Source organism: Macrobrachium rosenbergii, chromosome 46 (genome assembly GCF_040412425.1).
Source record: "Macrobrachium rosenbergii isolate ZJJX-2024 chromosome 46, ASM4041242v1, whole genome shotgun sequence".
NCBI lineage: Eukaryota > Metazoa > Arthropoda > Malacostraca > Decapoda > Palaemonidae > Macrobrachium > Macrobrachium rosenbergii.
Window position 1 is genome coordinate 46,652,008 of NC_089786.1, and position 12,500 is coordinate 46,664,507.

At 37.6% G+C, this 12,500-nt stretch overlaps 1 protein-coding gene across 1 annotated transcript in view; it reads left to right on the forward strand.

Annotated features, from left to right (window-relative positions):
• Positions 1 to 337: 337 nt before the first annotated feature.
• The window catches only part of LOC136830482 (uncharacterized), a 30,957-nt gene continuing 18,794 nt past the window's right edge, over positions 338 to 12,500 (forward strand). Inside the window, 4 exon segments of the mRNA XM_067090017.1 lie at positions 338 to 414; positions 6,771 to 6,973; positions 7,504 to 11,195; positions 11,197 to 12,153. Of these exon segments, the coding sequence (XP_066946118.1) occupies positions 338 to 414; positions 6,771 to 6,973; positions 7,504 to 11,195; positions 11,197 to 12,153 (4,929 nt within the window).

Sequence of the window (12,500 nt, forward strand, 5' to 3'; positions counted from 1 at the left end):
ATATTATGCTTCGAATATCTTTCTGGCAAGGGAACTCTGAAGCCAGTACTGAAGACCTTGCTCCGCCTGAAGAATTGAAGGAGGCTCCGGATTTTGAAGACGATCCCGGAAAGGGAGCTCCGAAGCTCCGAAGCCCATTACCTACAAGCCGAGTAGGCTACTGAAGACTTTGCTTCTCCAGAAGCACTGTAGGAGCCTCCGGAATCCTGGGAATTCCCAAAAATGTTCCCGTGGCAGATTTCGAAACTAAGGCAAGAGCAAGCAGCTAGTATAGTCATACAACAAAATGAGCGTACTAGTTGCATTTGGTTGTGCTTTATTAACAGCAATTGTTAATATGATCTACTCTTCGGTGTTCGACGCCCTTTGGACGTCACTTGTTGCCGAGGGACCCGAATATGATTTAACACATTTGTATGACCTTCTAGACGTGGAATTTTATCAGTTTATCCTTTTGCTATTTCTAAATTCTCTGATAATGAGGACTTTATTTCCCAAATTTTTCAACTTCGGACAGAAAATATTTTTGGTAAGAACAATTTTGAATCTATACAAAAATCATCTCTTATATTAATTTCCTTAACTGCCTTTCTGTGTCTGTGTGTGGCTGCCTCTCTGTGTCCCTCCCCACCCCTTCCCCCCCTCCCCTTTCCCCTTTCTTTCCCCCTTCCTCCTCCCCTCCCTCCCCTCCCCTTTCTTTGGGGAAGCCCACGTTTCTTGAAGAGACGCGGATCTGACAAGAATCAGTTCAGTGGGTAATTCAAGAACAACAGCAGGCACTACTGGTGATGGGCCGGAACTGCCAATGGCATCAGCATTGGTTCAAAACCCATCAGCAGCTGCTCCTGCACATACACCAAGATGTGGTCAGTTGTTTGTCTATTACCGGAAAGGGAGCGGAGCTGGTGCTACCCGTAGAATTTTGCTGGCTATGATTAGTAGGGTTAATTTAGTTGTTGGTATGGGTATGGTATGGATAAGGGTATGGGTATGGTACGCATATGGGTATGGGTATGGTATGCATATGGGTATGGGTATGGGAATGGTATGATATGGGTATGGATATGGATATGGGTAAGGAATGGATATGGGTATGGATATCAGTGCAGGTATGGGTATGGGTATGGTACAGATATGGGTATCGGTATGGGTATGGTACAGGTATGGGTATAGGTATGAGTATGGTACAGGCATGGGTATGGGTATGGAACGGGTATGGGTATGGGTATAGGTATGAGTATGGTACAGATATGGGTATGGGTATGGTATGGGTATGAGCATGGTGCGGGTACGGGAACCCCGAAGATCTGCTAGTATTTTTTTATTTTCTCCAAAACTCAGTTATCACATTTTATAACATCTTAACGTTTTCCATATATGATTTTATAACCTGGAAAATTTAAATGATAAAACCTCTGCTTGTTACCCTCTTTCAAAAGAGGCCAATAAGTAATTGGCATTTTTGAATGATTATATATATATATATATATATATATATATATTATATATATATATATATATATATATATATATATTTATATATATATATATATATATATATATATATATATATATATATATATATATTTATATATATATATATATATATATATATATATATATATATATATATATATATATATATTTATATATATATATATATATATATATATATATATATATATATATATATATATAATATTTTTTTATAACTTCTACGAACTAGCAAATGCATTCCACAAAAATGATCTCGACTTTAAGGAAGCACCAAGGGCGCCGTCCTGCACATTACGCCAGAAGGTAGCGGCTGCAACGTGCGCAAATGTTGACGAACATTCACCAACATGTTTCAAACACCCGTGAAACCTCGCCGGGGCGACAACATGATGTTCTTTAGGCGTCGATAATCCGCAGAAATAATTTTAAAAAATGGAACTGGAATACAAAAGCGCTGGGACCTATGAGGTCATTCAGCGCTGAAAGGGAAATTGATAGTAAAGAAGGTTTTAAAAGTATTATCATTATTATTATTATTATTATTATTATTATTATTAAAAATGAAGCTTATTCATATGGAACAAGTCCACAGAGTCCATTGATTTGAACTTCAAGCTTCCAAAGAATATTATGGTGTTCATTCGGAAGAAGTGACAGATTAAATTAACACATTAGTAGATAAATAAATAAAAATGTAATTAACATTAAAATACAAGTTGAATTTTATTAGGATGGAAAGTAAGATAGAAGAAGGACAATATGAACAGTGGTACAGTATCTTGGTCTGATCGTATTCCTGGTGCATGTCAGAAGATTTAGCAATAGTCAGAGAGATCATTGGTAGTTGTGGCTTATATATGGCTACATATATATATATATATATATATATATATATATATATATATATATATATATATATATATATATATAGCCGATATATATATATATATATATATTTATATATATATATATATATATATATATACATATATATATGTATATACATATATATATTGACTATTTATCACATCAATGATTCATATACAATCAGAAAGCTACAAACGTCCTTTAAATCAAAGCCACCTCGGAAATAATATATTTTCAACATGTTACCGAAGGAATTTTTAGTTGATAATAAGTCCACCGTCCCGTGGGGTCGAACCAGCGACGGACGAGGAATCAGGACTACAGGGACACACTAACGCAGTCGGCCACAAGAGAGATAAGTGAATATCATCTCCCATCAACTCACCCGTCGAACTCAGGTGTTTTGCGTTTGGAGACGATATCCACCCACCTCTGCCATGTTGACCGTCAGTGCGTTTGTCGCACGTAGCCATATTATGACTATTTATCACATCACCGTGATTCATATCCAATCAAAAAACGTCCTTTAATATCCAATTCGCTCTACCTCGGAAATAAAAATATTTTCATATATGTTACCGAAGGAATTTTTAGTTGATAATAAGTCCACCGTCCCGACGGGTGAGTTGATGGGAGATGATATTCACTTATACCTGTCTTGTGGCCGACTGCGTTAGTATCCCTGTAGTCCTGATTCCTCGTCCGTCGCTGGTTCGACCCCACGGGACGGTGGACTTAATATCAACTAAAATTCCCCTTCGGTAACATATATGAAAATATATTATTTCATGAGCGAATTGGATATTAAGGACGTTTGTAGCTTTCTGATTACATATATATATATATATATATATATATATATATATATATATATATATATATATATATATGTGTATATATATATATATATATATATATATATATATATATAATATAAATGTAACTTCATTGAGGATGCAATGAAGCACCCTCCCCTGCTTTATCGTGAAGCGTATAACTGGACACGAATTCCTACCGTCATAATAACTGATAGCAGTACACAAAGAATTCTAAATCTCTTTATCGTAACACCACACAGTGTGGCGTTCCATTTATGATTTTTTACGGAAATTTTTACAGCAAATGGAAGGCACAGCAACGAAATTTAATATTTCATAATTAATTCACGTGGACACAATTATTTCAAGCGACACTTACGCCAGTGCTGTTCTCTTTTTATAGAAAAGGGAAAAAACATTAATCAGTAGATAGTGGATCTTTCAAATAAATTGCTTCAAGAATTTTTAGGGAATAAACGTCATGTGGTGTAGCTGTGTGCATAAGTGAAGATTTTCAGGAGTTCATTAATTTTATACTACTACTACTACTACTACTACTACTACTACTACTACTACTACTACTAATAATAATAATAATAATAATAATAATAATAATAATAATAATAGCATGAAGTATGTTAGCTCAGCCAAAACTGGGAAAGTTTTCCAAAGAGATTTTCCATTTTCTTTGCTATCGGTCTAGAAAAGGATTGACCATACTGTCAAGATTTTAGTTTCATAACCGTGGAAACAGTAGTTATTTTTAAAGTTATACAGTTATTATTATTAATAACTGTATAACAAAAACATCTATAATAATATATTAATAATAACTGTTATTAACTGTTAATAACTGTTATTAACAGTTAATAACAGTTATTACTATTAACATATTATTATAGCTGTTTTTGTTATTGTTATCAGTGCTAAAGAAAGCAAAGAAAGCAGGGCAATGAAAAATTAAATAAGTATATATATATATATATATATATATATATATATATATATATATATATATATATATATATATATATATATATATATATATATATAACGGAAGAAAGCAGTGGTTTAGATTATGCCGGCCTTGTGTCAACACGCTTCTTTGACCAAGGGTGTGGTAGGGTTTTAAGGGGAAGAAGAGACCTTTACGTAGACCTCTGGACTAGTAAACCAATCAAAACGATAGAGCCCTGGTTATATCTGGCTCGGTTAAATGACTTCTTATCCTTCCAAATCATCTTGAGATTTTTATCCATTTTTTGTTGTTCAATCGCTGCTTCGTTGATACCCGTTGATTTTTACTAACAAATAATAACACTGACAACTTGCTTGTTCATTCAACTCTTATAAAATTCGTTCACAAGTAAACAAAAATATGAAGCGCCGTAGTTGCTACAAAACGTTTATTCGTTTTTTATATTTTTGTACTAAAAAAATTCCCCTTGCCAACCCGTTACTGGAAAAACAATAAAACCCATCGTTAAATGGACCGTTTCACTTAAAACCCTCCTCAAGAACCCACAAATAATTCGTAAAAACGGACGGAAATGCATCTATATCAATGTAGGTCTAAGCGGCTCGTTGAGCGCTCTGATTGGGGCCTGCTCAGCTAAGTCCGTTGCCTCTGCTGCAGTGTTGCCAATGAGCGTGAATTCCGTAGCGAACCTAATTAATGATGATGACTTTATTTTTATTCGTGATTTTGCCGCAAATTGTACAGTAAAATTTACTCTCGTGTGAAAATGCAGAAATATTGAAGAGGTTTATTCTTTACAAGTTGTTTAGAAGTTAAAAACTAATACGAAGACGTTTAAGCCTCTTATGTTCTGCCAAAACGAGGAGTCCTTTTTGGTGCAGAGGTAGCTGGCAACATCGAGAGTCACCTCACCAGTATAGACTATGGTTAGCGAAAGAGAAATTCTCTCGTGTCGAGAATGACTTTATAGTTTTGTCTCGATTATTATTGTCTCTTCAGCCGGTCGTATTATTACGAGAGGTCGATACCGATCAGATGTTTCCGATTCAGCGAAGCGGAATAATGAGGATCGATTCGAGAGACGGAACATTCAAAATTAATAGGCTAATGAGAAAAGAGTAAATGATGATTGATTTGACGAGTCTCAATATCCAGGTGAAGTTAGAGGAATTACAGAGAGAGAGAGAGAGAGAGAGAGAGAGAATCTTAAAACTTAAGAATGGAAGAAATATATAGCTTATATAGATATATATATATATATATATATATATACTGTATATATATATATATATATATATATATATATATATATATATATAATATACATATATATATATATATATATATATATATATATATATATGTGTATATATATATATATATACACAGTATATATACTGTGTATATATACTAGATGGTAGATAGATAGATAGATAGATAGATAGATAGATAGATAGACAGAGAGAGAGAGAGAGAGAGTGAGAGAGAGAGTGGCGTCAGATATGTAAAATTTTCCTGCTTAACCCCAGCTGATGCTGGTACCTATTCATAGCTGGGACGACTAGTAGGCTGCACGCTGGGCTCCAATCTTTGACCATGCATGTGTATGTGTATCTGTGTGTGTGTGTGTGTGTTTGTTAGTGTTTGTGTGTGTGTAAAGAGAGAGAGAGAGAATATTCAGCAACATTGAGGTCAGCGGATAAAAGCGAAATAAACAGGCGAGTGAGACCAGAGTCAAGACAAAGCCATTAGCATGATTCAACAACAGACGTCAGCTACTTGAAACCTGCTGCCGTGGACTTCAGTCTTACCTGTGTCGGACGCGGGAAAACAACTCACTCTGTAGAGCGTCCCGCCAACGCCCACAACTGTCTCAGAAATCCCTGAGATTAAGTCGCGCATTGAATTGACGTATAAATATCGAGTGTTTTAGGAAACTGAAATTCCTCGGAGCCGTTCGGTTTTGATGGATCGAATTACTTAAGGTTTGGGTGGTTTAAATCCTAGCGTCTTGCAAGTCAAAATTCGTTGGAAGTGGTATAATTTCAACCGTTTGTGAATCTGTAGACCGACGTTTGTTGAAAGCTGTTTTTGAAAGGCCTAACCCCAGTGTTTTGGAAGTTATAATGACCAGAATGTTGGAAGCTGGCACTGAAATGCCTTGAAATGTCAAACTATAAGCGTGTTCGAAGCTGCGGTTACAATGTTTTGAAAGATTCCTCTCCTTTGAAAATGGAACGTAAAAGTTATTTGACGAACTGGGAGAAGTGACCTGAAGTCTGGTGATTCATTTGAAAAGCGCGAGAGAAATAATTTAGTGGAACAAAAAGAAAAAAATTGTTGTAAATCTCCGACTATGACTGGTAAAACAGCGGCTGTTGTGGATCACTGATACCGTATATGTATATGACGAATAAATGATATGCGATTTCAAAGATTGTTCATTTTTATACCCAAGTGAATCACCGATAATAATATAATCTGGACGTAAGACGTGAAGACTTACATTCTGTTGATAAATCGCAGGATTTTCCTTCAAAACTGACATGACTCTTATGTGACCTAGACATAATGATGTCGCAAATATTATTGAGAGGTTTATTTATAAGCCTCTTGGTTAAATCGTTTGCATGTGGGGCCACGTCTCCGAGTGACCTCTTGTCCAGTAGCGTAAATGAAGAGGAAGAGGAAGTGAGTGATATTTTTAAAACTCATCCGAATATTCACGAAAAGAATGAAAAAGATTTACCGTCGAACGAGCTGGAAAATTCTGTAGAAAATGATGACAGTGACGAATCCGAAGCCGTTTCCAGTTCGAACGATCTGATGCAGGTAAGAGATATGGCTTTGGTGGTCTGCTTTTGATAATAATCAGAAGAAAATACAAGAAAAACTAACCAAATTCGGACCTTTTAAGGAAGGACTAAACCTTCACTTAACCCCTACTCGTGCATCTAAGCATTTACTGATTTCATCTGGAACTAAATCATTAAAAGGTAGTATAAAGAACTTACTAACCTCTAACATACTTCATAAGGACAATACAATAAAGAGGGAAAGAATATTAAAAGAAAATAATAATAAATGGATGAATTTTTCATCACAAACTTGGAATCAAGCTGAAGAAAATACCAATGGCTTTTTTCTCATTAAAAGGTATGAGAAATACGCTGATTTTAGAAAAGAAATTAGTTCAGCTGGATTATCAGAGGACATAAACATGTCAGCAAAGGAAAAATCAAACTTTAAAGAAGAAGAATTCACGTCTTCTTTGGATAAATCACAAGGAACAATCCCATACGACTCAAAGAATGAAGTAACGGTAACCAAAATAACTCAAAGTGTCGAAACGGTTGATAAAAAAGAAGAAAAATATCCGAAAAACATTGCGGGTACCGCCAACGCTTTTGACCTCCATCTCCAGTGACCTTTCGTCCATCAGGAATGAAGAAGAAGAAGAAGGAGAAGAAGAAGAAGACGTTACTGACCCACTCTCGGATGCTGCCTCCCGGGCAAATGTTCTCGCCTTGGAAATCTCGTTTGGCGGGAGATCGAAGGCGCCTCGCGCTCAGTACCTACAGGAATTTGTCATCACACACGATGATGGTAGTGATGCTGATGACACAGTCTTCCTTGGTCGTTTGGCTGAGACGCGGAATTTACGAGCTTCGGAGGGCAAAGAACGTGAAGGCCCTGGTGATATTTCTTCTGAAGGAACGCCCTTTCCTTCGGATGAAGGATTTACAGAATTCGTGACGAGGAACGTCAATAATACGGAAGAAACCGCATTGAAATCCTTGCACTCTTTCATTAAGAGCCAAAAGTCTAAAGATTCGAGCTCACTGGAATTTCGTCCTGAGAGTGACCTGGATCCTGCTTCTACTCTTGATGGGCTTTCAGTGTCCCCAGGACACGAAGTAGGAGGAGGAGGAGCAGCGGGTCTGAGTGATTCAACCCAGAGGGGGATAACGGGCGGACCTGCTGAGGATCATATGCGCAATGAGACTCCCTTCCTCACTTCCAGAACTTCCCTTCATCTGTTCCCTCCTCCTGAAGAAGAAGAAGGACCTTCAAAAGTAAATGCTGAAAGAGTTTTTCTTAAATTATCAAGTACCCAAAAATCCATTGAACAACCGAGCTTTCCTTGGGTGAAAACTGATATCACTGCCTTCCAGAGGTTTTTAGGTATTCCCTTTTCCTCTTCAAATTCATCCTTCTCACCTGTATATTTATCATCTACATCATCCCTCCCATTATCACAACTTTCTACCGGTTCTCAGTCGGGTTCTTCCAGTGTATTTCTATTATCTCGTCTTAATACTTCCTCCATTACTTCCGATCCACTTACAACCGAAAATGTTTTTAGAAACAAAATGCATAAGACTAAAGACACCTCGATGTTAATATCAGTATCAGCGCAAATACCAAAAAATGGAAGTATTGACAGTGAAAATAAAATTTCATCGCATCAGTCAAGACTACCTCATCGCAGAAATACATTAATGGCAAATTCAACCGACCGTCACAAAATAAACTTAAACAGAAACGAAAATCAACCTGATGTGAATGACATCAATAACAATGTACTTTCCAAAATTAAGCATACTGCGTATCCATTGTGGTCTGTCTCTCACCCTAAAATGAGAGAAAGGCGTTCAGTAAAAAATGGCAACCTAAATCATGAGATTCCTCAGAGTCAGGCACCTCAAGGAAGGCTGCTGTCACCTTTAGGCAGGTTAGTTATAGAAGACAACCAATCTATGTCACCAACCCAGAATTCAAGCAGGTATTTTCGTGTCTCACTGCCCCTTAAAAGGCATCAAGTGGAAGAAACTACAATGAAATCAAGCAGTAATAGGCTTGTTTACAATAATGATACGCAAATACATTCTCAGAAAACCAATAACCTGACAGAAAATAGGTTTTTCCTTAAAAGTGAAAGGCAAATTGAAAATCTAAATCCTTTAAAGGTAGATCAGCCTTCAAAAGCAAAACCATTGCTTTCCCTTGTCACAACGTCACTGGCTCGGCCTGATCACAGAAATGTTTTCCGTTTGAACTCAACTGAGTTTGAAAAACCTAAAAAGGAACCTGTAATTCCTGCTTTGCCCCCAACTCCGGCATATGTCAATGGGGGACCTGTTGATCCTGCCCAGCTTATTCTCCTAAACTCAGGTGCTAAACCCGTGGCTCCTGGAAGACCTCCTTCCAATGTCGTTGCACAGCCTTCTGCTATCAACCCAGAGACTCTTTTAATTCCAACTGAATCACCAACTCTAGAGAAAACCCTGGCATTTAATTCTACATCGCTGCCACAAGTTCACACTACGCAATTTGTGCATGACGTTCCTCAGGAAGAAGATCTAGGTCTTTCACCTTTCTTTTCAGGAAGACCTGATCAACTCACTTATATCTACACAACAGCAAGAATACCCATTACACCTGTCAATCCAGCAAACTTCCTTATAGCTTCTGGCCACACTACAGTGCCACCTATTACTGTTCCTCCGCCTGGTTTCAATCCACTTTTGAATATTTTGCAGAAACTGGATAAAGTTGAGTATAATGAGAATAGTAAAGATAAAAGTTCTGTTGTGATACCAGAACCAACCCTTTTCCATGACTTTAATCATGGATTTCCAACTTCTGTTAAACCAGCTATGAGTGTTAAATCATCACAGATTTCCAGTTCTCCTGATGACCTGGATTTTTCTAATACCTCTGTGTTTCCTCAAATACATAACATACCAGGGGCAGTGCCAGCGGCATCTTTGTCAGAAGAGCCACTTATAGTTTCCAATAATTCAGCAATTGGTTCTCAGAATTTAAGTCCCATTTTGAATCTCATTAATAATAATTCTTCTGTCACATTCCTCGAAGATCTAGTAAAGCAATTAAGTGCAAATCAAAATTCTGTGTCTCCCACAGGAAATTCTCCTGTTCATCATGTAACTTCTGCTGATGATAATGCACATATAAATTCAGAGGTGAATCCATCTACTGGGATTACCAATATTAGGTTACCCCCTCTGAATTCTGATCATAATCACCATCAGTTTCATCCTGAAACTCCGAGTTTTATCTCTGTCCCTCAAAATTCAGAAAATCTCCAGTTTCCTTTTAACTCTAATTCTGAAAATCTCTCTTTCAACACGAGACCAGGAAGCCATCAGCAAGCACAGGTTCAAGGCTCCTTTTTTCCTCATGGGAGTGTCTTTCCTTTTCATTCAAGTTCATTTCCATCATACCCAGCTAACTCAAATCACTTTGGTTCCAACAGTCATGTTTCACCAATATCTCATCCATCCTTTTATCCTTATCCAGAAAACATTAATCCACCTCCAGGCCAATTTGGTTTTGACAAACTTTCATATCCTTCTGCCAGTGTAACTTCATCTGTACAAAATGAAAATGCTGCAGCAAACTCAACAGCAGAAGGAGCGGAAGATTTTATATCTACATCAACAACCATAGTAAAAGGAGGAACCTCCACGAGCAACAATAATTTCTTCAGGGTCCGCCCTCAAAATGCATTGAGACCAAACACTTTTGCGCCCCCTCCACTTGGCAATAATTTTCCTTATGATCCATACTTCAGACCAAGACCAGAATCACAGTTATCACCATTAACTCGAATACCATCACCAGTTAATATTCAGTCTCTGCCAAATGTTGCTGACGATCAAGAAATGACACCTAGAATTATAGTAGATGGCCTCCATAACAAAACTGCCTTGCCAAGTGACGTCTTTCCAGGATCACAGATCAATGTCGCTTGTTCTATGAAACATGGTTGCCCGACTTTCATCTTGAGATCACGTCCCAACGTTCCACAACCCTCAGAAAAACTAAAAAATGTGTTTGTTATTGATGAAGCAATAGAGGAGAGGCCAAAAGGCAACATCAATATCCAATGTGACTATGAAGCAGGATGTCCCACTTACATTATTAACACGACCCCTTCTCCTGAGACTACATTACCAGCTACAGAAAAGCCTAATACTGTTGTTGAATTTGCAAGTGATGAAATTCCTGAAAATTTCATCTCCTGGTTATGGAGAAGTTCTTCAAGCTATAGATACCATCATTGCTTTCTTAAACCAAAGCAGCATTAATAAGACAGAAAATAATCACCAAGGTTTAACAGGACTTTTTGATAACCTTTCTAATGCTGAAAGTACAGGAGACATAACTAGTATTTTATCAAATTTGCCAGCTCCTGATATAAACCCACAGAATATCAGACCAAAATTGCAGATTATTCCTATAAGTAGTCCAGTGACCACACCAAACCCTTTGCTCCAACAAACTCTAAAACGTCCAAATTATGATGTACTGAAAATTCCAGAAAATACTGTTCTAAGATATCCCTCATTTCCAGATATTCTGGACAACAGACGCCATTTTCAAGTAAATCCAATACTAGACAGTGCGCAAAACACTGCTAGTAAATTATTAGGCCGACCTGACAGTACTGGCCTTCTAAAAGACAGTCTTTTACAGGCACATCTCAGTGCACTGCAGAGTAGTGGTACTGGAGCCTTGCCTCTGGAAGCAGTTTTAGGCTTCATACCACAGAAAGGGTCTCTGGAAGATACACACATGGGAAGTATTGAGGTGACAGAGCCACCCCCTCTGGCTGCAATTCTCAACCTTGAGCCTCTGAATATTCCTAACGAGCCCCCTTTGGTGCCCACGGACTCCTCACCGTCTCACCGTGACGACCATCACGATTCAATGATGCGTAGAATCATGGGTGCTGCATTAGTGGGCCTCCCCATAACGACTGCACTTCTTGGAGCGCTTGGGGCTCCTGTTGCTGTGATGGCTCCCATTGGCCTTGCTCTTCCTGCCTTACTGACTATGGGGTTCATGGATACAGACGGGGGAGTAGTGGGCCTACTTCGTCACTCCCATGGACATCACAATCATCATCACCACGGGCGCCACCATGCGCGTTCGACACAGGAGAACTCGCCCACAAACTCTTTTGTAAGTTCGGCATGAACTCATAACTGTATTATTGAATGGGAAGTATGGAAAGACTTATACATATTCAAACTTTTTCACATTATTTTCTGAAAGAATTTACTTGGGTATTTACTTAGTTACATAGCTTGTGAAAAAAACCGGTATTCTGAATACATGTGTGCTATTTTTTATCCAAGAATGTGAATACAAGCTCTTAATGTCGTATTTTCAAAGACTAGGCTTCTGCATGTGTTACCTTTGAGTAGAGCTTGTATTCATAATTTTAATTTTTCTTGATTGAAGAGGTCTACTCCATAAGTGGATGAAATCTCAGAAAACATGAATTTCATATTCATCAATGGACGTTA